We start from the raw sequence: 25,371 nt of genomic DNA, 5'->3' as shown, positions 1-25,371 counted from the left end.
TCAATAGTGGTGTTTTTTCTGAAGGAAAGTTTGTATAAATTGGAAATTACTGATTTGGGATCTTAAGCTTTGTGAAAGAAAATTAGAGAAAATAATCTTTTGGAATTCATAGAAGGGAGTTATCATATTCTCCTATGAAAATATGAGTCCAGAACCAAAATACGCCCTAAAAAAGTGAGGTTGAACCAAAATACTCTAAAAAAAAAAAAATGTGACAAAAGTACATTTAACACAGTATTTTATTACGATAAAGGACTTAACCATAACGGCGGTGTTAAGTCCTTTACAACAATAACAACAACAACAACATACCAGGTGAAATCGAAATTTAACATTAAGTCTTTAACGATAAAATACTACGAATCGCGATTAAAAAAATCTATAACACAGTAAAATACTGCGTTATAGAACCAATAAAAAAAAAATTTGGTCAACCTTTTTTTTTGCAACACTTAGTATTTTTTCATACTTTGATCAACGATTAATCGTGTGTCAAGACTCCGAAATGTCAATATTTTATATAGGACCTGATTTTTTTTCTGCGTACAATAATTTAGGCTCAATACATTAAGGATACGTAAACGTTCGGATCGTCATTTTAGGGGTTGAAAAGGTGCCTGAAGTAAATTTCGTTTGAAAACTTTAGGTTTAAGCGTTCTATATACATAGACGTCCATTTTTGTTTGAACACTTGTTGTCATTAGCTTAAAGTTTTTTTATTTTTAGGGTTTAGATTTAAGTGTATTGTTTTTTAAAGCGTAACTTTATTTCGAATATACGTGATTTTTTGCGCTCGGACGTTCGATTTACGGGATTTTTTTTTCCAACATATTCGAAATAAAGTTACGCATTAAAAAATAACACACTTAAGGAAAACTTAGAATTTTTTTCCATAAAAAGATCGCAACATCTTATTTTTGCAACACTTAGTGTTTTTTTCCACACATTGACCAACGATTAGTCATGTGTCAAGTCTCCAAAACGTCAATATTTTATATAGAATCTGATTTTTTTTTTCTGCGTACTATAATGTACGCTCAATACATCAAGGATACGTAAATATTCGGATCGTCATTTTGGGGGTTGAAAAGGTATCCGAAGTAAGTTTTGTTTGGAAACTTTAGGTTTAATTTTTTTTTTTAAGGTTTTGATTTAAGCGTGTTATTTTTTAATCAAGACATAACTTTATTTTGAATATAAATCTAATTCAATTAGATAAAAACGTATTTAAAAAATACAGGGAGAAAAGCTAGTTGTAAAGTGGTCAAACTTTAGATGGTCATAACTTTGCGCTCGGATGTCCGTTTTAAGCGATTTTTATTTTATTAAGCGTCTTTTTTCGAGATCTATGCGGACAAATGGCCGCAAGGCGGTTTGCCCGAGCCGATTTTTAAAAAAACACCTGTTATCCTATTCAATTTCAATTTTCCCCCAAATTGCCGTGAAGTTTTTAGTTTTCTTTACTTATAATATGATGACATACAATAGATTTCAACGTAAAAATCTTGGGGCAATGTAGCTGTGAATGTCAATTTCACTATTGTGGTTTCAATTTTCGAAAATAAAGCTGACTAATTTTCTCGACATATAAAGTTGACTAAAATAACGTTATAAAATTGAACACTTAAACCTATTTACAAACAAAACTTACTTCGGGCACCTTTTCAACCCCTAAAATGATGATCCAAACGTTTACGTATCTTTGATGTATTGAGCCTACATGTATTGAGCCTACAGAAAAAAATATCAGGTTCTATATAAAATATTGACGTTTTGGAGTCATGACACACGACTAATCGTTGGTCAAAGTATGGAAAAAAATACTAAGTGTTGCAAAAAAAAAAAAAAGTTGACCAATTTTTTTTTTTTAATTGGTTCTATAACGCAGTATTTTACTGCGTTATAGATTTTTTTTTTTTTTAAAGTGGATCCTATAGCGCAGTATTTTACTGCGTTAAAGGTACTTTTGTCACAGTTTTTTTTTTTTGGTATTTTGGTTCAACCCCACTTTTTTTGGGGTATTTTGATTCTGGACTCTGAAAATATATCCCCGTACTAGCCGAAATTGTTCAATTTTGTTATTTAACAATTAGCAAATGTTGTGTACTTACTTGACCTTGCGTGATTTGGTACGCGGTGGTAAACTGAATATCTCATAATTAAATTTGGATTTCATTTTATATTCTATTTGGTAAAATATATAAATTAATCAAATTTATATTTTCTATCAAAAACAAATTATAAAATTAATCTCAAACTTAAACATGATATATCGCACCTTATTCTATCAAACTTGGAATTATTTTATCACACCTTTCAGATAGAATAAATTGGTCTCACACTGTAATCCTAAGATTATAATTCCGGCACAATTTAGTCGGCGTACCAAATGATCCCTTAATGTAAAATTGATGGCTTAATTGTCTCCAAGCTCTTAAAAAATGAACGTCCAAATTTATCTCTTAATTTTTTGTTCTGATTTAAATTATTCTAAGGTTAAAGGTTCGTTAAAAAGATTGAGAGTGTGTTTGATATGGAATAAAATATTTTCAAAAAATGTATGTCAACATTTTCATTTTTGATTGGTCAATTTGAAAACAAAGTTGTAGAAGTGAGGAAATGTCATTTTTAATGTAAGCGGAAGTAACAAGTTGCATGCGTGATATTCTACATTAATTGTTTCTTCACTACCTTTCAACACATTCCACCATTGTTCATGTCCTCCACGAGAGAGTGAAACACACGCTATGTCACATAAGCATCGAAGGGAATTCTACTCAGAGATAGTCTAGGCAGTAGTAGGAATAGTCTAGGCCAACAAAACTAAAAAATACTTGAAAATCCAACCTTAATCTAGAGGCACTCAGGCCTCATTTATTTTTATTTAATGAAGGATTTAACATTAATCATTCAGATCTCATTTATCATATCTGTTTTATTTTATAGGTTTGAATCTTTATCACTGAGATCTTAATCATATATGTGTTTATTTTTTGATGTTTCAATCACTTAATGGGTCTGAATACATCTGAATGATTAAGATATGTTATAAACTTCTAATGATGTTTATTCAAAATTTTATGCAAAAATGACAATTCCCCAATTTCATTCATTTACCACTGCCGCCATTACCCACCATTATCAACTATTGCTCTCACCACCCACTACTCACAACAACCATTACTGGCCACTATTTACAATCATCACCACCAATGACCATTACCACAACTAGAGCTGTCAAAATGGGCTTGACCCGCGAGGCCAACCCAACCCTTTATTTAAGTAGGGTTGGGTTAAGCTTTTCTTAGCCCATTTAGAAGTGAGACTTAATAGTCCAGCCTCTCTTGCCCGCCAGCCTTGAGGGTTGGGTTGAGGCTCGCCCTTGAGGCCGGGAAAAAATAATGGGCAATTTATACAATTGCTCTTCGTTGGGGGTGGTATTTAATTTTTGTCTTTCGTCCCGAGGTTCTGGGTTCGAATCCCGGCTTAGTCATAAAAATAAAATAAAAATCGCAAGGTAAGACTTTGCAAAAGTCTGCTTTATGCAGCAGACTTTGCCTTAATGCATAACTAAAAGTCAGAGACGACAGACTTTGGCTTATAAGGTAAACTTTTAGTTATGCTTTAAAACATTTTTTTTTTACGGGGGGGGGGGGGGATTTCGGGCCCAACCTCAAGGTATTTTCGGCCACCTTTTAACCGAAGGATAAAAATTAAAGACCAACAATTTGAGGGGCACAAATTAAAGAACATCCCAAAAGAAGGGCAATCCGCGTAGAAAAATGAAAAATAATAAATTAGTTAATTTTAAAAGTTATGAGTAAATTAAACAAAAAAATAGAAATTAATGAAAAAAGAAAGAAAGTACCTACTAAGCAGTAAATTAGAAACTAGAGTTATATGTTTTAGTCTTAGAAAATATATTATGTTTTTTTTTTTTGACATGACTTGGATTAGTGAACAAAGATAGTAATTTATATTTGTTCTTTTGCATTTATTTTGTTTATGTAATGTGAGTTCGTGCAAGAATGATAAAGTAGAAAATTCTATTTCAGATTGCAAAATTGTCGTATTTAGATTGTCCAAAAAATCACTTAGAAAATGCTATTTCGGAAGGCGATTCGCAGGAATGCCTTTATTTTGGGGTATTCTTTAATTTTTGCCCATTAAACTGGTGGTCTTTAATTTTTGGCCTTCTCTACCTCTTGGTTTTGGGTTTGAACCCCTGCTCAGTCAAAAATTTAAAAAAATCGTAAGGTAGCGTTTGGATTCACAAGGCAGAGATCTGGCTACAAAACTCTACCTTCAGGTAGAGATTTGCATGTAAAACCGTGCCTTAGGCAGAATTTTACTACCTTCAAACAGAGTTTGAAACTCTACCTTAAGGTAGTGTTTGCAATCAAACTCTACCTGATCAGATAAAGTTTGAGTCAAATTCTGCCTGATCAGGTAGAGTTTTGAGTCAGGTATGCCAAAACTCTACCTTGCAAATCCAAGTTTTATCTTGCAATTTTTTTTAAAAAATTTTTGACTGAGCGGAAGTTCGAACCCCGAACCTAGGAATTTTAGGCGAAGGGCAAAAATTAAAGACCAAGATTTAAGGGACAAAAATTAAAACAATGCATTTGAAGGACACTCCGCACAAAAAAATGATTTCGGAAGAACAAAAACCTTAAAGGTTGGACCATCCTAACCCGTGGCCCGTGTAGGGCTGCTACTTTAGATACCCTTCTGTAAAAAGGACTAGCGCGTCCTATCCCATTTAACTCTCTATCCCTTTAGGGCCGGGCTGGACTAACCCATTTTGACACCTCTAACCACAACAGCCACCAATCATAACCATTAGTCATTACTGTATATCACTAGCCCCCATCATAAAGCACCACCACCACCGTTATCAATCACTATAATCCACCATAATATTAGTCACTAGCAGCAATTACTATTGTCAGCCAGCATCGACACTAACTCCCACAAACACAACTATTAGCTAATATCATTCCTAATCAACACCCTCAACCACCATTGCTAGTTGTTACCGCCACCAACCACTATATAATTTTTTTGAAAAAATTATTATAAAAAATTAATATAATATATATATATATATATATATATATATATATATATATATATATATATATATATATATGTATATATATATGTTCAAAAAACAAACAATCTTAATGATTTAGTATTAAGATTTTAACTAAAACGATCACGTTTTTCATAGATTAAGGGCTATTTCGATATATACGAAGGACAAAAGTAATCATTTTCTCCATATATTAAAGACTATTTCGATTACGTGTTATATACGAAGGACCAAAATCGTCCTAACCCCATACATTAAGGACCATTTTGATGGTTTTCTCGGCAAATCGCTGGCATATATATAGTCGAGAAGAGAGAGGAAAGTAGGGTTATCGCCATGGCTTCACGAGGTGTGCTATCAAGAGCAACTAGGATGAAGACGAGGTTACAATCAGCACTTGAAGCAACCTTAATTGAAGTCGAAGACGTGTCTCACCAACACGCTGGTCATGCCGCTGTCAGGGAAACCGGTGCAAATGAAACCCATTTCAATGTCAAGATTGTTTCAGGCAAATTTGATGGGCAGAATCTTGTAAAACGACACCGTATGGTGTATGATCTTTTGTCTGATGAACTCCAATCTGGGTTACATGCTCTTTCTATTGTCGCTAAGACACCCAAAGAAGCTGGAATGTGACTGATTGATTTCGTTGTAACTGTAGAATGTTCCTTACTTTTGTTGATTTAAGTACCATTTGTACGATTGATGTAATAACAGGAGGATCTTTTACAGCTTTTTTGGATGGTTGTTTTGATTGTTACTTAATTTTTGTGTCAAAATAATGTTTTCTAACGAGGAAAATCCCATTTTATGTAACGAGGAAAAGTCCAACCATTGTATTCATCAAAATAATACAAATAACATAATACAATTAATACATATATTATGAAACGATAGGTAAGACACCCAAAGAAGCTGGCCTGTAACTGCTTGCTTTGATTGTAACTGTTTCATTTGAGTAGAATTTTCCGGAGTTTTGATGAGCTAAGTACCATTTGTACGATGGAAGTTATAATGTCAGATGCCTGTATTATGTCAAAACTCAAAAGCATTACATCCAGATAACAAGCTTGAAGTGTGTTGATTTACTTACATAATGTGTTCGATAAAAGTCCTGTGTGATTTCTCAAAAGCATTTTATCTGAATAAGCAATGAAGTGTGGTACCTACTTTCTTACGAGTAGTATTAGCACTGTTCTCGTTAGATTCTTATTCTTCTATTTCTGTTACCACCGGTGCTTCTTGTGCTTGTTGTTTTATGCTATGTACTGCTTTCCATATTGCATTATTTCGTCGTTTTTACTACTTTCATCTGTATTCCCTTATTCAAACTGCTTTGAAATGCTTTACTTGTCTATCCGAAACAACCACTCTATCTCTACGAGGCAGGGGTAAGGTCTGTGTACATTCTGCACTCCCCAGACCTCACTTGTGGGATTACATTGGGTATGTTGTTTGTTGTTTAAGCAATAGTGTAGTGTGGTGATTTACTTATCCGTTTGTTTTGAAAACAAGGTTAAAAAGCTTTTGGCTCGAATTTTTTTAATTTAGGAGATATGGGTGAATCACAGTTCTTCCATCTATTTGTTCTTATCTATAACCTGTCCGACAGAAGTCTTGTGTGATTTCTCCTGTGAATTGGTCTGGCTCTCTTGATTTTGCAGTCAAGTAGAGAAGTCTTGTTGTTTATTCGTAACCGGATTTTTTAGTTTGCAGTGATTGAAAAGGTATTGGCTAATGGCTATTAGGAACTTGTTTCGCGTCATCTGTTTTGATATTAGACCGCAGGATGCTTTAAGACATCTGTGTTATTCTGCCAAAAAAAATGGCTATTTAATTAAAAAATAGTCTAATCATTTGGATTTAAGCCGTCCTTGCAGTTCCTTATTTCTTGTCTTGAGCATCTGCTGCCGATTGATTTCATTATGGTAAGTTCTTTCTAATCACTATCGGTGTAATTTAATCTGTGATAGACTGATAGTAAATTATTTACCTCTTTTTACAAGGTTACCAATTAATCTTTATCGTAGAGATTTACCTTATAAGTGAAGTGACTGTGTAAACATTTTTCCTCTGTCAATACATGTAACTTAAACCCTGTTTGTTTCCATATTTCTAGTTTAATTCTTCTTTTTACTAGTTTTGAGTCCTGATTGATTATTTTTCATCATTTCTTTAACCTCTTAATTTGTTCTTATAATAGTTTACTTCTGTTGGCAACCTGGACTTCATCTGTTTGGAATAGAGTAGCCTGTAATTTGTTCTTCCGCCAGGCTTGCTATAAGGAATGTCATATTCAGATGGAGGTTTAGCTTTTTATAAGTTTGTCTCTTTATATTGACTTTTTCTTCTTTGTCATTTCTGTTGGTTCATTCAAGGTTACAACAAGAAAGAATCCCAAAAAGACAAATTTAGAGTCTAATAAGACATTGTGAAGTGACTATGCTGATAATTTTTTTAAATTTCTGCATATTTCTGACACATTCTTCTTGAGCGATTTGTCAGCGCCGATACTTTAAGTAAGAAGTAAATGTGAGTCCAGATATTATTTGAACAAGAATTGTGAATCATGTCTTCTAGTCATGCCAGAAACAGGAAGAAAGCCAACCAATGCAGTGATGATGCTGAAGGAAAACAAGAATCTCTTAGACAAGAGCCAAATAAGTCAAGTTTTCAATTGCCATATGGTGCTTCTGGATCTCTGGTGCTCTCGGCTCCCACCATCATGAAAATAGCAAAACAAAGATTACTCAGTCATATTTCGCAGAAATTTGATGCTTATTCCATCATTTTTAATCCCCTTCCTGCTAATTCTGGTCTGTCTCCTGAACTAGTGCAGGATTTGGACCTAGCTGAACTACTTCAAGCTTCTGCTCAACTGGTTGCTACTCGATCATTTGATCGTGCTAGAAAGCTGCTAAGCTTGTGTAACCAGTCTGCTTCTGCTACTGGTACTCCGGTCCAGAAAATTGTGTATTATTTCGCTGATGCTCTTCAACACAGGATTGATAGGGAGATGGGGAAAATACCCTTTACTGGAGAAGAAGATGTTGAAGTATATTCTAATGATGTGGAAGAGTTTATCATGGATTTAGAAGCTGCTGAATTTGCAAAGGGGCCATTGTATGCGTACCGCCAAGCGACTCAATTCACTGGAATAGAAGCCATCTTAGATAGTACAATAACAGCAAAAAAGGTTCATTTGATTGATCTTAGTATAAAAAGCGGGTCACAATGGACAACGTTTATGCAAGTTGTTGCTGATCGAGATGAATGCCCACTCGAGCATCTCAAAATAAGTGCTGTTGGAAGGTCTAAAAAGATGATGGAAGATGTAGGGAGGAGATTGTCAGCTTTTGCTGCTGAGACATTAATAAACGTATCTTTTCGCTTCAAATCAGTTGTTTCAGACCTGAAGAATCTTAAGACGGATTCCTTTGAGGTAGAGGCTGATGAAGTCATCGCATTTTACTCAGATTCAATCCTTTGGACTATGTTGGCTTGGCGTAATGAACTTGAATCTTTGATGAAGGTTATAAAAAACCTTAACCCTTGCATAATGGTGGTCATTGAGGCAGTAGCAAACACAAATGTACCAGATTTTATAGATTCGTTCGACAAGTCTTTAGCTTATTTTAGTGCTATTGCTGATACTTTTGAGGTTCACCACAAGGGCATACCAATATGTGCAGAATTTTACATACAAAAAACCATCAGAAATATGGTCACATATCATGGAATAGAGACTGTTCCCCGCTTTGGGAATCTTGAAGTGTGGAGGGAATTGTTTGCCAGGTTCCATATGGTGGAAACAGAACTGAGCCACTCATCCTTGTGCCAAGCAAGTTTACTGTTTGAGCGATCCAAGTTCCGCGGATTATGCACCTTCGAGCTGGATGGGAAATGGCTAGTTATCAGTTGGAAAGGAACCCCATTTACCTCTGCTTCCGCTTGGAAGTTCCAATGATACCGAAGAGAAAAGGGGGTCACAAACCTGAATTTTGTTATCTTCCTTTAGCTTAAGTTTCTTGTTTTAACATTCTGATAGAGTGAAGCATAGTAAATGTTGAATCTCCTTGATTTTTTGTGTATTTACTTACCTATAGTTTGAATCCCTTTAGTGAAAATTATGGTTCGGCAACTGACTATAGTCATCTCTCTTTTATCAGGACTAAGAGCGCATTAGGCCACACTTTTTAAGCCTCTTAATTTAGTAATTTATCTTGCTCTATTATGATTCGATACTCTTGTAGTATGAAATGAGAAATGAGAAATCAACAATTTTATGTTCTTTCATGCCTGAGTTTAACATCTATGAGGGTGTAAAAGAACTTTTAAACTATTAGGCTAGCTAAGTGTAATTACAAGTAACTATTTAATAAGTAACATAGAAAATCGGGCATGTTATGTGCTAGATAAGTACTAAAACAAGTTACGTTACATTGATAGTGTAAAAACGTGTTACATTATAGCGTGATGGACGAGACATAAGTACTATTCTTCTTATCAAAACCCGAACGAACTCAAAAATGAATATCTGCCTTGTCAAAACGTATATGGTGCAGGTAAAACCTTTTCTAACCAGTAAATATAAATAAAAAATATAGCAAAAAGAGTAATAAAAATAGCTAAAGATTGAAAAAAAAAATGAAGACGTGGTCGGCAGGATTCGAACCTGCGCGGGCAGAGCCCACATGATTTCTAGTCATGCCCGATAACCACTCCGGCACGACCACTTGATGTTGTGATTGTCCACAAATGTTTTTATATAATTTAGTGCTCGAAAATGAATGAAAAATTGATTTTGGATTTCCCTTTATCTTCACCAATTCTTTTCTACTTCTTCAGTCTTTCAATTTTGGCCATGCTCAGGTTCAACTTATAGAAGCTGCCACTTTGGCTTAAATTTCTTGTTTACTTCTACAGTTCAAAAAAACCAATTCTTGCAACAATTTTCCTTAATTTCTCTAAGCTTTTCGTAGTAAAATCTTGGACCCTTTTCAAAATTGTCGTTTATGTGACTTCCATTAGTCACTGAAGCTTTTTGGTCGAAGATAAATATTGGGTATTCTCTATTATCAGTTTTCTTTATCAGTTTCAGCTTAAAGTTGCAATCTTTATGCACTTCAAGGCATTTTCTTGATAAAAATTTGGTATTATTTTGAAGCTTCTGAACAATGTGTTTGATGATTTGTAGGAAACAATTTGTGTGTTTGTTCTGATAGTCAAATTTCAGCTTAAAGTTGCAATCTTTTTATACTTAAAGGCATTTTCTTGATAAAATTTTGGTATTAATTTGAAGCTTCTGAACAATGCGTTTGATGATTTGCAGCTATTAGTTTTGTATGTGTGTTCTGATAGTCAAATTTCAGCTTAAAGTTGCAATCTTTATATACTTCAAGGCATTTGCTTGATAAAAATTTGGTATTATTTTGAAGCTTCTGAACAATGTGTTTGATGATTTGCAGGTATAATTTTATGTGTTTGTTCTGATAGTTAGAGTGAGTCAATTTCTAGTAAGATGGCATTGACATTCCTTAGAGGGATACAGCTTAACCCTTCTATGTTATACCCATCTTCATATTTTGCAAGAAAACATGGTGTTTTGTATTGTTGTATGAGAAGTGCACAAACTGCTACCCAAGAAAAGGAACAGACCAAGTTGAAAGTTTCCACACAAAGCCAACCTAAAGCAGTTGATAAATTTCTGAAGGATTTTGAGGCAGTTATAGGTATAGAAACACATGTTCAACTTTCCACTCGTACTAAGGCCTTTTGTGGCTGCCCTTACAACTATGGTTCTCCACCAAATACTAGTGTTTGCCCTGTTTGTATGGGTTTGCCTGGTGCATTGCCAGTTTTGAACTCAAAGGTGATTGAGTGTGCAGTAAGAGTTGGCCTTGCACTCAATTGTAAACTGTCTTTGAATTCCAAATTTGATAGGAAGCAGTACTTTTATCCTGACCTTCCGAAAGGGTATCAAATATCACAGTTTGATATCCCAATTGCTAGTGGTGGTTTTCTTGATGTGGATCTTCCACTCGAGTATGGCGGTGGCCATAGAAAGTTTGGCATTACCAGGGTACATATGGAAGAAGATGCTGGGAAGCTGCTTCATACCGATGGTGGGAGTTACTCGCAGGAAAGAACTCATCCTTACTTTACATTTAAACATTCTTGTGCTCGCCATCTTTTTTCTATTTTCTGCCACTTGCTTTTGGATAGCATATTCTTGTATTCACCAGATGCTCACATTGTAATGTTTATGTTCCAATGATTGTATCGTTGAAAATATAATTAAGTAAATAAAGTGTGCTCTATCTAATAACTTAAAATTTCAGATGAGATGGTCACCCACTTCAGATGGTTACCGGAGCAGGCAGAGGCAGATCTAGGATTTCTATAACATGAGTGCATCACTAAAAAAGGGAAAAAAAGAGAAAGTACTAAGTGGGAATTGATCCCTAATTCTTTGGGTAAATAACTCAACATACAACCAAGTCCACCATTTAGCCTTCTTGGAGCATGGGTGCCAGTAGATAATATTATACCAATTCTAGGAAATATGTACATAAATATCTAGTTTGGCAGAAAGACCATGACTTCATGAGTTCACATGCACTGTAAATTGGGCTATAAATCCGTCCCTGAGAGCTGGTAGAGGTCCTGAAATCGAATATCACCGCCACACATTTATCAACAAGAATTTTCGCGTGCTTGTCCCATGGGAAAAGAAACAGGCCCGCACGTGAGGGGAGGGGGGGGGGGGGGTGTTGAAAATCTAATTAAGTAAATAAAAGTGGGCTCTCTCCAACAGCTTAAGCTTTTAGATGAGATGGTTACAAACTAAAATAGTATCAATTTTCGGTACTTTAATTTGTATATGTGCATGAATGGAGTTGGATTATTTGATCTAACATACTTGTTGCTTCTATCGATAAAGTATTCCATATGGTTTCAAGATTCGCTATGGATTTTAGGCAGGTGTTGATTTGTTTTGCTCTCTGATGCAGGTTGACTTAAATAGGGCTGGAGTTCCGTTGTTAGAAATTGTTTCTGAACCAGATATGAGAACTGGTATTGAAGCTGCAGAATATGCTGCAGAATTGCAAAGGTTGGTCAGGTATCTTGGAGTGGGTAACGGAAATATGCAAGAAGGATCACTTCGCTGCGACGTCAATATTTCAGTTCGTCCTATTGGGCAGTTAGAGTTTGGTACAAAGGTTTGCATGATGTGCTTGCCATCTCTGTTGCTTTCCCTTATGCATAGGAAATACTAATTCATCTATGCGCCACAAAGAATGGCTCCTGTATAATCAGGTCAATGGACAACTTAATTTAGCGACAGGTGTAAGTCCAGTTTGGCCATTTATGAAATTCTTGCTTTAACATTAAACTTAGTAAGGGACTGTACTTGTCATTTGAACGTGAAACATGGTCTCTGGTAGGTCTGGGAGGAGACTATATTTGCAAGCCAAGTTTTGTGAACCCAATCTTTTATAGTCTGATGAACATAATTTCAGCTTCATTTGGTGGAAACCGCCTTCTTTTGAGAAACTTGAAACTGGAGACAAGTTTAGCATTCGTATATTCATAAGTCAGCATTCTATATAATGAACTGATATATTTCATCTTACCTCAGGTTGAAATTAAGAACTTGAACTCCTTCTCATCGATGAGTAGGGCCATTGATTATGAAATTTCAAGACAGGTGCAACTACATAACCAAGGCCAGCTTGATCAAATTGTACAGGAAACTCGTCTATGGGAGGAAGGTGCTCAGGTATGCAACATTACTTTTTTACGCTACTGCTATATGTCAGACTGATTTACTCAAGTCCTTCCATGGAAAACTTATATGCATAACTTTCTCATGCATCTAGAAAACAGTAACCATGCGGAAAAAGGAAGGGCTTGCTGACTATCGTTATTTCCCTGAACCTGATCTTCCTGGAGTTACTCTCACCGAGGAGTATGTGGACAGTATCCGTGAGTCATTGCCTGAACTTCCAGAAGGTAAGCGTCGGAGGTACGAGAAAATGGGCCTAAGCATGCAAGATGTCCTATTTCTCGCCAATGACATTACTGTAAGTGATGCTCATCTGAAGTATGAAATGCCTTCATCATCCTTTCTTTCAAATTTTGGACTGTTAACTTTTCAAAATCATGTCTTTTTCCATTATTTCTTAGTAGAAATGTCCAAAATCCCACTGATAATTGAATGTTTCAGGTTGCAGATTTTTTTGATGCGACACTCACAGGAGGTGCTGATGTAAAACTTGCTGCCAATTGGATTATGGGTGATATTGCTGCGTACATGAAAAATGAAAAAGTGACTATCAATGAGATTAAACTTACCCCTCAAGAACTGGGGGAGCTCATAGCTTCCATTAAAGATGGGACTATCAGTGGAAAGATTGGGAAGGAGGTAATTATACTTTGGGTACTGATATATCAATATTTGTTATGGTTGGAAATCATATCTAATGTTTTTCTGCAAAATTTTGAGTAGAATTTTAGTTTTGCTCATCTTCTTCACCATTTAGAGTATTTTTGGGTGTGTACTTGAGGTTGGGGGTTTTGTCCAGTCACAAATTAACTACCTGTTAGGCTTCTTAATTTAGCATTCTTCTTTCCTGATTTCTTCTGCGAATTATTGGCCTTCAACTGATTGCAGTCTATGTTGCCTTAGGGAAGCCAGGAATTGATATGATGTTTCTATTGGTGTCGACGCTTCTATTTAATATAAGAGAGGGAAAGAATATCACTTGTGTTATCAGTAGCGTTCTTTAGAAATGCGTAAATATACGTTAATGGGTTGCTTCCGTCATTGGCTTTACTTTGATCCACTCTGTTTGATTAATATGTTTCTGATTGATCATTTGTTATTGAACTTTACAGATTTTATTTGAGTTAATCGCCAAGGGTGGAACAGTCAAGGGACTGATAAAAGAAAAGGATCTGGTTCAGGCAAGTCGGCTTGCATTATTGCAAGGACTAAATATTTTCCTCTTGTTATAAATCATTATACAGTCAAGTGATTTTTCTGTTCTGTTGATGAGCTTTAAAATCATATGTAGAACTGGATTCTCTTAATCTCAAATCAGAAATTACTCGAAACAACTTTCAAACCATAAACTTTTCACTTTTCATCAATGACTGTGTTAAAATCATAGACCCTTTTACTAGATAAGTTTATGCTTAGTGTTATTTCCAAGGTTTCATGATTTGCATAGTAGAACCTAATTATAACAATTTGTAGATGAAAACTTGGGTATTATTGTAGTATCAGCTTTAAAAAGCTAATGACTGCTAAACTATTATTGTCTAAGCTTGATAAAAGCCTCAGCACAATTAATTCTCACTTCTGTTTACTCAGACTACTCTTTCTTATTGAAGATTCTGGCAGCTGGAACTCATCGGCAGCGACTCTTAGCACTGCAACCATTCCGTTAACCTGATTCTAAGAACTAAGAGCATATAAAATCTACTGTAATACTAAGTACTAGCATATAGTTCACCATTAAAACTTCCCATTGCTCATCTTATCCAAAAAATATCCATGGTTAGAACTTCCCAAAACTATCTTCTGAAGCTTGTCTAGCTGTGTGTATATGTTTTTTTAATTGAACTGCCTTGAATAGGGATTTCTTCCATGAGCTATCTTGTCTGGAAACAGATCTTGACGTATTTGAACTGTGTAATTCAGACTACTGTCCTTGTGGTAATGATTTTGATGTTTTCTTTATCTAAAGAAGTTTTTGTTGTTGTCGATTTACATGATTGGTATTGGAAACCAGTTAAGTAACTGAAGCATAGTCATTATTAAAGGAATCTAATGTATAGCATATTCATTATTAAAGGAATCTAATGAACTTTTTCCATTTTTGATAAACAGATTGTTGACACTGCGGAGATTGAGAAAATGGTAGATAAGGTGATTGCAGATAATCCAAAGCAGCTAGAACAATATCGTGGTGGTAAAACTAAATTGCAAGGTTTTTTTGCTGGCCAGGTATTTTTTCCTTCAGTTCTTGAAGTTTGTTGTTTCACATCAAGCTGGCTATTGACTAATACTTTTTCACACTTTGTGTTGATTACAGGTGATGAAAGAATCCAAAGGCAAAGCAAATCCAAAACTTTTGAACAAAATTCTCTTAGAAAAATTAAATGCCAAAAGCTGATGTTGACTGTTATCTGATCATGTATGTAGTTCTTTCTTTTCCTGGTCCATTTATGCATCATTAGACATTTGCTTCCCTCTCTTATCATATTGCGTAAGTTCCGTTTGGATGGCGTAACGAATGTTACCATCTGCAATGTGATTTGAGCGATTGGCTATTGATGAACAAGCGGCATATTTTAATTGGTCATAATCTTGATATCTCCAATAACAAGTGGACACACCCGAAACGTGCTTCTAGATCACTTGCATATCATCAGAACCGAGGAAGACAAATTTGGCAGAGTTAGGCTAGGTCACTACTTTCAAGATTCTTTTTGAACGAGTTCTGAATAAGTACAACCTTTGGTGTAATTCAAGCTTCTGATTTATGTATATCACGGGGGAATAAGCTACTTGTTAGTGCAATTGCAGCTGTCACTTTCTTCCTTCAAGTGTAACTAATGCATGCACTTTGCAATGGATTCAGTGTCATTTCCATATTTCTGTTGATGAAGCTATGGTTCTGACTTCTGAGATATTTTTCCCCTTCAAATGTATGATGAGATTGAGAAGCCAACGTAATGCTTTGCAGTTTCTACTCTGGTACTATTTGAAAGTCTTGTTCTATTATAATGAATTTTCAGTCCCTTGATTGTTTGTTGCCCCTAGATGAGTGTTTCACTTTTTCTAAGTAATGGGGAAGAGGACTGAAACTGCCACTGAAAGACTCTACTGAAACAAAGATGGGCTGTCAAGAACGTAGAGACTTGCTACGCTAGTAGGGCTTGTGGGCAAAGCAAGAGACCTTATTTTATCCGTAAAGATAGGGAACTATAACTCTCCCTCGGGGGCAGATATCGGAATAAAGTACCCTGCCACTGGATTCCGCTGATCTATTTTGGCGAATTTCAAGAACCTGATTAGTCAGGCATTCGGATACTAGATGTTTGAGCAAAAAAGAAAAATCTTGAGAACTCACTTTAATTGTAAAAAGCACATGTAAGCTCTCAATTTACTTGTGAAAAAACACACGTAAGATAAAATGATGCAAATGAAGGTCTTCAAATAGCCAAGAACTGAGTGATTTGCAAGAATGACCCTCGTAAGTGGTGGTCTTGAACTTCTAGTTCTGCTTAAAAGTCTTTAAAAAAATGACCTCTGTTGCCTATTGGATATAGCATAAATTAGCTTGCTTATGAGCCAGGAGTTTGGGATTTCAATTAGTCGGAGACAATGAACTTGCTTAATTCGCAACAAGTTCAGCCTCACAAGTAAAAGTTGTTTGTGTTGTTCAATTGTTCATAAGTCAATACAACTAAAACTCATGCCAATAGGCAAAACATTACACTACATAACTTCTTGAAATGTCCAATATGGTTTTGGACACTTAACCAAGCTCTTGATGAGTGTATCCACCTTCACCTTATTCTCTCTTGTGGCAAAACTAACTAATGCGCACAATACTGCTAGACCCTATGAGCAATAGAAGTCAATTATAAGATTTTGTTTAGTGGAGCCAAAAAGTTCAAGATCATTCCTCATGGTGACCTATTTCTGCAAAATTTTCCCGAGAATATGCATGTTGTAGTTCTAGCCAGGCTTTCCTGAAGGCCTAATTTTTCAAAATGGAAGTCATTTGTAGGAATAATCTAATACATTGTGAATTTTTTTTTCTATCAATTTAAGTTAATACCATATGATAATATTCATTTGGTTTCCCCCTTAGTTTTGATTCTTCAAATGAACTACTCCGTATTAAATTTAATTTACAATTTATTTAATAAACAGAACAAGGTGTATGTGTATGTATATATGTAGAACATAGGGAGTGGAAATTTTGTTATCCTTTCAACTTGAGAGGTTGACATTCATTTGGTCTTTCTAATGGCTTTTGCAAACAGCAAGAAGGGCATTAAGTTTAGGGATCACAATTTATTATAGGATAAAAACTACCCTTTTGACAGATACACATAGATATCATATATATACCAGAAGCCTAAAAAGATGGCAGCCTCATATTCTTGTTTTCTTCCTTGTTTACCGTTCCACTACCATTCCCACAAGCGCTGGTTTTATCATTAGGTAGAAAACCAACGTTACGGGTGGCGGTGGGCGGTTGTGGTGGTGGTTGGGGGCTGGTTCAACTATTGTGGTGGTTATAACTAATGGCCAGAGACCATATTATGGCAGATGGGAAGAACTCAACACGAAAAATAATGGTGGTAGCGGATCCTACTCGTGAATCAGCAGCCGCCCTTCAATACGCTCTCTCCCATGCAGTCGCGGAAAATGACACGTTGATTCTTCTGCATGTCCGTAACCCTAATGCATGGAGGAATCTCCTCGGTGCCTTGATCAAGAAACCATTGCCAAACTCAGCTACATCCTCGTCCACGTCCACAACCTCTTTAACCTTATCCTCATCCAATGGAGGAGGCGTAAATAGTAATCCGTTGGGCGCTTTCTTTAAAAAGTCATTGGCATCCTCTGCATCATCACCACCGTCCTCGACCGCGGCCTCCAATTTGGCAGCGGAAGGCCGCGGTGTCAAAGGGTGCGCAGGAAAGGGATACATTGATTTTCTCGGGACAATGAAACATGCATGTGAAGTTGCACAATCTAAGATAAAAGTTTGTACAGAGACAGTTGAAATGGATGGCAATGCCAAGGAAAAGGCCACTATTATTCTTGCTAAAGCTGCATCTCTTGGTATTGATATTCTTGTTATAGGTCAGAGAAGGAGCATTTCTAACGTAATACTTCGGTGAGTTTGCATTCTTTAATCTTTTCACATCATCTGATTTTAAATGAGAATTACAAGAAATTTAAAATATGGCAAGTGAAGTATTAAGTAATAAAGTAATGGCTGGGCCCAGGGGGTTTGGCCTAGTAGTACGGGCACAAGGGTAACGTTTGGGCACGTCACAAGTTCGAACCTAGCCATTAAGTGGGGAAGGATGATGGTCGGGCCTATCATTCATCGAGCTTGAACAGTACACCAGTTGGACCCCGAGGCGAAGTGCACGAATACCTGATTTTGACGCTGTCGTTTAACTTGTGCTCGCTTTTTAATTTTTTTTTTTTTTCACGTGTACCCACTTCGGGACAACTTCAGACATATACTCGTTTCTAAAATTAGTCTTGACAAAGTCAAACTTCAGAGTGTTTGAAATTTCATATCCCGAAGTTCAATCATTTTTGCACGACTTCAGTCATTTCTATCCGAAGTTCATGCACATGTGGATGAAGTCAGCCAAAAATGACTGGACTTTAGTCATATAAAGCTATAGTTCCAGAAAAAATGAGTGAAGTACAACTATTTTTGCCTGAACTTCAGGCAGAAATGCATGAAATTTACTCATAAAACTTCAGAGGGTGGTTTTCTCAAGCATTAACTTCAGACACCATATGTCTGAAGTGGGGTATATGTGCAAAAATTTAAGGCATGACGGTGTCAGAATAGGCTACCCCGTGAAACTTTTACGATTTGGACAACCCCCAAAACCTTCTTATTTCACTTCTCTTTCTTGTTGAATAGGTGTAAATCATCTTGGATTTGTGTGGGCAGGCCTAGAAGAAGTGTGTCGCTAAGAGGGCTGGGGCTGGATATGGCAGAATATTTGATTGAGAACAGCAAATGCACCTGTGTTGCAGTTCAGAGGAAGGGCCAAACTGCAGGATACCTTCTCAACACCAAAACTCATAGAAATTTCTGGCTATTAGCATAATCCTAACTTTATAAAATAGTTTCTTCATTTTCCTTTTTCCGGTTCTAAATGGCTTGCACTCTATCTCCTCCTCTATTTTATTTGGTCATCTACAAAGAGTTGCTGTTTGTCAATTTTGTGGATAAAATAGGAATAGATGTCATTTCATTCTGCTACAATCATTGGGAAGGCTTATGTTATGCCAAAGTGCAAGAACACAAACAATATTGTATATGCATTCTCTGAAAGTTACTAGACATATACTGTTTATCTGTGTCTAAAATACCAAGATCGAAAATATAAAATCGATGGAGTACAGAGTAAATGCAAAGAATATAAGATGTAAGGCTGTAACCAAGATATGGAGCTTCATATATGAAATCGCATGCAACAAAGAAAATGTACAAAGCTAAAGGGAATTCAAAGTTCATCATGCATTGCTTGTTCTAAGGGTACATTTAACTCGGGTACAGGATTCATCTGAACCTGAGCAACATTTGCACCTTGTCTAGCAGCTCCAGGTAATATCTCCACCTGTCCAGCTGTACCGGACTTCACAACCTCAATGAGCTTACGCTGCAACTTGAGCAGCCCAATACGCTTTGAAACCACGTAAAGAACGGCCAAGGAGAAAATAATAAATCCAACCACCAGTATCACCCTGTTCACAGATTGTGTTAGTGTTGCAGTAAAGGTTAGATACACTTTCAGACAACGTAATTAACCACCAGGGAAAAGTGAGATCCAGCAAAATTGCAATATCACTATAAACTCAACAGTAGAGTTGCAAAAAAAGGGAGAAAATGACAAAAATGGTCCCTTATGCGGGAGTAAGTTTAAACAGTTTTTTGTGCGTTAAATCTAACAGACAGAGTTTGTTAAATATTTGAAGCCCACTAAAAACAGTTAAGAGCATACTTTAGGGACTATTTTGAAGTTGCTCCCAAACGTGAGGGACGATTTTTGTCATTTTAAAAAAAAAAAAAAGGTCCATGTTATTTTACAAAGTCATTGTCACGTGATACCTGTCAAGAATGTCCTGCCGTTGCATTGTGGACAGAAGGTTTCGGGTTCGCGTTAGCAAGGAGCGGTGGCCCTTGTATTCACTCTCGGCTTTCTTTAATACCCCTGTTGATTCATCTGCAGTATCCAGACCATGTACATTGTCATCTAGCCTCAACTTACATACTCTTCGCATTTAGGATATGAAGAATAATATCCAAAAGTCAGGTAAGCAGTCACCATCACAAAAAATAAGATAATATATGCCCACGTTGTAAAAGTAACCATCTTGTTGTCATCTAATGAGAGGTGTATCTCCTGAACACATCATTGCCTCGTCAAAGAAACCAAACCGATACATGTAGTACAAAATATCACATTGGATAGGTAGATCGATCAAGCCATGTAATGAATAACTTTAATGTATTTTCTTGTCAACTACTGGTTAAATATGTTTCCTTCCACCCATTACGCTTTTATACTGCAGATGGTGTTTACCTATAGGGCTATTTTTACAGTGAGGTAAACCTATTTAGGTGCACTTGACCTAGTACATAACCTGGGTGGTGATCAGTCCAAGTAACACAACAAGGCCTAGCTCTAAGTTGAGCTTTCATTATTAACCAACAAAAATGGCATATATCTGATATTGAGGTTTATGTTCTACTTTTTCACATTACTTCATAAGAAAAATCAAAAGTAACAGAAGTAAGATTTATTCAAAAGCAAGTCAAACTCAACTTGTTTTCACTGCAACTACAAAAAATTTCATCCTATAGAATGTTTAACACAACTCCTAACATTATGTCCAGAAAAAGACCCTATTTTTTTTTTTTTTTTTTTTTTTTTTTTTTTGGTATGATAAAAAGAACTGCAGTTTTTATGCCTCTGCCGATATAACACCATTTCTTTGAAGAACTATGTTATATTCCCTTAAAGAGAAGACGAGAAAAGGGGAATAATTAGGCGAAGAAAAAAGAACATTTCATCTCAATATGACCTTTTTCTTAACCATCCATTTCATGCAATCATTTATTTTTTATTTTTTATGAAGTAACAACGTCACATAAGTAGCAAAAGAACTAGAGAAGAGAAGAAGGACCTATCTGAATGAAGCAACATAAGTAAACTGATATTAAAGAACATCATGCCAAGAGTGAATGTCATTCATAAACATGGAAAGGTACTTACCAACTGTCATTAGAGTGCTTGCACTTCTTTCAACTTCCTGTAAACATATTATAAACGACAAGAGAGTAAGCAGTGTTATGCAACATAAAAAGCCCATAAATAATTAAATGAGCCAAAAAAAGAGAGGGAGGGGGGGGGGGGCGGCCTTTAAAACCAAGCAAATGAAAATAGAAGAAAGAAGGCAATAACCTGAACCATAAGTTGGCGAGTGCGGCGCAGGCTCTCCGTAATGCTTTCAGCTGCAGATGTCATTCCAGCTTTTGTCCTGGTAAATAGATTAATAGTTTAGATGTACAGAACCTTAGTTCAGTAGAAAGAAACATTATGAAACATATAAACTTTTAAAGAAGATGTAACCATAGTAACATAACGACTAAAAGGGTACCACATACTGTAGATTTCGTCTGCGAACTGTAGATTCTTCTCCACCTCCCAAGAGAAGCTCCCTCTGACATCATATGAAGGCAGATGTTAGTATGACATCTTTTGCAAGTATCGGTCCAAAAGAGGAGAAATTGCAGGTAAAAGATTTCCATATTTTGCCATCATATGGAGGCAGATGTCAGCATGATATCTTTTGTGAGTATCGGCCACAATAAAGGATAAAATGCAGGATGTTTGGCAAGTTAATAATTTTGACATGCTAAATAATATCTGCTATACAAATAGACAAACTACCTCTTCTTGAGCAGCTTTCCTCATGTTTGCCTTTGCTTGTAAATTAGCATTTCTTAAACTCAATCTCAAGCTGAAACATACATTTAACAGATCATGAAGGAAGATGATAAAAATATAGTGTTAACGAATTTCATACAAGCAAAGTGAAAATAGTATCATATTCTCCCACCAATGATCAGTTAGAGAGTAAAGAGATAACACATCCAGCGAACAAACTCACACAGAGCCCCAAATGTTAAACAGTAGATTAAACCCAAGGAATTCTATAGAAAATCAACACAAAAACTTTTCGAAAATACTATATTATTCATTCCTTATTTCCTGGAATGGAGTTTGTTTAAGCGGGCAACAACAAGAATTAGGAATCTGTGGCCTGGTTTTGCACAAAAGCTAAGTTTTAATGTGAAGGATGGTAGGAGGATATGTTTTGGGAAGAACTGGTTGGGACTTGGCAGCTTGAAAAAGCTATATCCTGACATCTTTTACTTGAACCAACAGCAGGGTGCCACCTTGAATGAAGTTTGGTCCACACAAGGATGGAATCTGACTTTCAGAAGACTGATGCAAGACTGGGAAATAGACACTTTGGCAGATTTCTATGGCACTTTAGATCAATACAACGGAGTACAAGAAGGGGAAGACACACTCAGGTGGAATATACACAGCAAAGGTCTTTTTACAGTAAGTTCTGCTTACGAGGATCTGAATCAGGTGGGATCACAGTTGAATCTACTACCATGGAAATTAATATGGAAAGTAAAAGTTCCATATAAAGTGGAAATTTTCACTTGGTTGGTGGTGAAAGATTCAGTTTTAAATCAGGAGAAGTTAAGGAGAATGGATTTCATTTATGCTCAAGATGTTATTTATGTGGGCAGAATTCAGAGACATCTGTTTTTTACATTGCAAGTTGACCAGTCAGTTATGGGATCTGTTCACAAGCTTTAGAGGTATAAGGTGGACAATTCCAGGGAGCACCTCTGATGCTCTGATAAGCTGGAATTCAGAGGGGAATAGCAGCACAAACAGAGATAGATGGAGGATTGTCCCTGCAGCAATTTGGTCGACAATTTGGAAGGAAAGGAACTCTAGATGTTTCGATGATACTAGTAGTTCTTTACAACTGATTAAGATGAATTGTATTCTCATGTTTTGTTATTGGTGTAAATCAGAGTACATAGATGATCCAGTTTCTGTTATAGATATCCTAGGGTCTTTATGAGATGATATAGGCCTTAGTGTGTTTGTCTCTAGTATATACTTTTGGTTCGGATCCACTGATGTAAACACTTCATTTTGGTTTCCAACACTGCGTGTTGATGATTAATATACTGTCTGTTACCTTGTCAAATAAAAAAACAACAACAAGAATTATGCCTAAATCCTAAACTGGTTGGGGTTGGTTATATAAATCCTCTATAACCCATTTCACTCTATCTGAACCAATTTCATTCCAATATCAACAAGTAATTTATCTTTTAGAAGTTCTCCAAACTAGACGTTCTCTAAATCTCATGCTCTTTCATATCCAGACTTACAACAGCTAAACCTTAAAGCCAACTAATTGGTACTGAACATATGAATCCTTTGCTTCTATTGTGTTATGTTCTTAGCTAAATCCATATTGATTATAGGTGCTTCTACATAACTTTCCTCCATGTGATTTTAGATCTACCATATCCATTTTAGTAACATTAATCCCCATAACGTCACACAAACGAACTGGTAAATTCAGAGCCTATGTACTACAAACCATACAGCCGACCTTCTCTTATGTTATCCTCTATACACATTTTGTTATCAGGAGGCTATTCCTCAGATGTACAAGATCAAGTTCTTCCCCACAAAAGTTCATAGTTATCTCCATCTATACTATCAATATAAGTGTTAATGGAGCAGCATTCCACACCCTGCATCTTCTCTTCCATAATCTAACCTCTAAAGACTTAGACTTTTCAACTTAATCATACAAAATTCATCGCCATTTCCTAATCAACTTTCCAAAAACTAAAATCTCTGAATTTCTCACATTACTCTTCTACAATTGGAATACAGACGATTCATATAACCAACCCATACTCTTCTATACAGTATCATAGTGTCTAACAAGAAAATAAATATGAAACTTTTACTTTTTTAGGTACCTTTGAATTTGGGTTTTCCAAGATTGGGCCAAAGATTGAGCCTTTTCAACTTGATCATCTGAAGGGAGTTGTGGGGCTAAGAGATCAATCTGGAATTGAAGTGATTGAAGCAAATTCATCCCATCTTGAGCAACACCATTCAATCTTGGAAGTGAACTTTTCTCTTCAGAAACTAATCTTGATTTGCCATATTCGTTAATGGATTTGATGGTTTCTTGAATCTGTTTGTATGTTTCTTGGAACTCTTTCTTCACGTTTTCCACTTCCTCTACCACTTGGTCCATTTGGGGTTCCTTCAATGGTGAGTTTTAGCTGTTTTTATAAAGAAAGTTTTGGGGAAAAAGATTGTCGAGAAGAAGAGAAGAACCGGGCAGATTAAAAGTTTCTCCATTTGTATTTTGGTCTTTTCTATATTTAAAAATAATTTATCATATATTAAAAAATAATTTAATTTTATGAGATAATTTATAACTAAATATTTATCTAATACTTATTTTAAACTATAAATTTTTTTAAAAGGGGTCCAAATAGAGTATCTTTTTTCATATAACCAACCCATTCTTTAAATATTAGTGTCTAACAAGAAAATAAATATGAAACTTTTACTTTTTTAGGTACCTTTGAATCGGAAGGGACGGAGTAATGTATTTTTCCTTCGTGATATTTTTTTTGACATTGACATATTTGCCTTGGTGAATTTTTTTTTCAATTCATATTTGTCAATATCACCTAATGTTTCTGAGTCTGTTTGTATGTTTCTTCAAACTTACCCTTCCGTTGAATCCCCATCTTTCCACATAAAATTATCTGTGTGGCATATTTTGTTTTACAATTAAATGTTCTATTTTCTTTTAAAAATAATTTCTTTTAACAATCAAATATTTAATTTTCATCTGACCCACTAAAAAATTAAAACATGTTAAAAAATTGAGAACCTAAAAGCTTCATTGTTCACCCATAGTGGATACGGTTTCACCTCTCAAATCTCATCTAACCAACTTGTTTTTCTTCAGATTAAATTCAAATTAAAACCAACTAAATAATGAAGTTTTGATTGACAAATGTGATAATATTGACAAAAAGGTTATGAAATACTAATTAAGGAAAAACAAGGTTTGCCTAGCATGAAATAGGGTGCTTCAAAAAAAAAAAAAAAAAAAAAAAAAAAAAAAGATTGCTTTTGGTGTCTTTACCAACCACCCCCCCCCCGCCCCCCCCACCCTCCCTGTTTCTCGTCTTTTTTGTTTTATTTTCGGTGATGTACATTTTCATCTATCTCAATTTTTTTTTTTGTTTAATGCAGCATATGCACCTTCAATAGTTATCATATTGGGTTTTTCATTTTTGTTTAGCAATTGCAGATTGTTGGAGGATATGGTTTAATTTATG

The 25,371-nt window shown here is 35.6% G+C and overlaps 5 protein-coding genes and 1 non-coding gene across 7 annotated transcripts; 4 read left to right on the top strand and 2 right to left on the bottom strand.

The window, feature by feature from the left end:
- Positions 1-5,345: 5,345 nt before the first annotated feature.
- Positions 5,346-5,829, top strand: LOC132040438 (protein BOLA1, chloroplastic). Its single transcript, XM_059431111.1, has one exon. The coding sequence runs from the start codon at positions 5,432-5,434 to the stop codon at positions 5,729-5,731; it is 300 nt and encodes a 99-aa protein (XP_059287094.1). The 5' UTR covers positions 5,346-5,431; the 3' UTR covers positions 5,732-5,829.
- Positions 5,830-5,906: 77 nt separating this feature from the next.
- Positions 5,907-9,236, top strand: LOC132040347 (DELLA protein 1-like). Its single transcript, XM_059431012.1, has 2 exons — positions 5,907-6,254; positions 6,286-9,236. The coding sequence occupies exon 2, from the start codon at positions 7,665-7,667 to the stop codon at positions 9,060-9,062; it is 1,398 nt and encodes a 465-aa protein (XP_059286995.1). The 5' UTR covers positions 5,907-6,254; positions 6,286-7,664; the 3' UTR covers positions 9,063-9,236.
- Positions 9,237-9,749: 513 nt separating this feature from the next.
- Positions 9,750-9,831, bottom strand: TRNAS-AGA (transfer RNA serine (anticodon AGA)). Its single transcript has one exon. It is a non-coding gene; the product is annotated as a tRNA-Ser (tRNA).
- Positions 9,832-9,940: 109 nt separating this feature from the next.
- Positions 9,941-15,796, top strand: LOC132040255 (glutamyl-tRNA(Gln) amidotransferase subunit B, chloroplastic/mitochondrial). Its single transcript, XM_059430915.1, has 9 exons — positions 9,941-10,160; positions 10,564-11,238; positions 12,110-12,318; positions 12,738-12,878; positions 12,979-13,182; positions 13,326-13,523; positions 13,997-14,065; positions 14,994-15,110; positions 15,199-15,796. The coding sequence occupies exons 2-9, from the start codon at positions 10,617-10,619 to the stop codon at positions 15,277-15,279; spliced, it is 1,641 nt and encodes a 546-aa protein (XP_059286898.1). The 5' UTR covers positions 9,941-10,160; positions 10,564-10,616; the 3' UTR covers positions 15,280-15,796.
- A 1,398-nt stretch (positions 15,797-17,194) lies between these two features.
- Positions 17,195-19,073, top strand: LOC132040116 (uncharacterized). Of its 2 annotated transcripts, none has more exons than XM_059430760.1 (2): positions 17,195-18,024; positions 18,799-19,073. In XM_059430760.1, the coding sequence occupies exons 1-2, from the start codon at positions 17,426-17,428 to the stop codon at positions 18,986-18,988; spliced, it is 789 nt and encodes a 262-aa protein (XP_059286743.1). In that variant the 5' UTR covers positions 17,195-17,425; the 3' UTR covers positions 18,989-19,073. The 2 variants fall into 2 exon arrangements, with proteins under 2 accessions (XP_059286743.1, XP_059286799.1); XM_059430816.1 differs by having other exon boundaries at positions 17,200-18,024; positions 18,829-19,072.
- A 102-nt stretch (positions 19,074-19,175) lies between these two features.
- LOC132040024 (uncharacterized) lies at positions 19,176-24,375 on the bottom strand. Its single transcript, XM_059430664.1, has 7 exons — positions 23,983-24,375; positions 21,839-21,908; positions 21,553-21,608; positions 21,350-21,425; positions 21,161-21,197; positions 19,993-20,107; positions 19,176-19,628 (listed from the first exon to the last, which is right to left on the bottom strand). Exons 1-7 carry the CDS (start codon positions 24,264-24,266, stop codon positions 19,388-19,390), a joined length of 879 nt encoding a protein of 292 aa, XP_059286647.1. The 5' UTR covers positions 24,267-24,375; the 3' UTR covers positions 19,176-19,387.
- Between the last annotated feature and the right edge of the window lie 996 nt (positions 24,376-25,371).

Source organism: Lycium ferocissimum, chromosome 1 (genome assembly GCF_029784015.1).
Source record: "Lycium ferocissimum isolate CSIRO_LF1 chromosome 1, AGI_CSIRO_Lferr_CH_V1, whole genome shotgun sequence".
NCBI classification, from domain to species: Eukaryota; Viridiplantae; Streptophyta; class Magnoliopsida; order Solanales; family Solanaceae; genus Lycium; species Lycium ferocissimum.
This window is presented reverse-complemented; position numbering and strand designations above follow the sequence as displayed.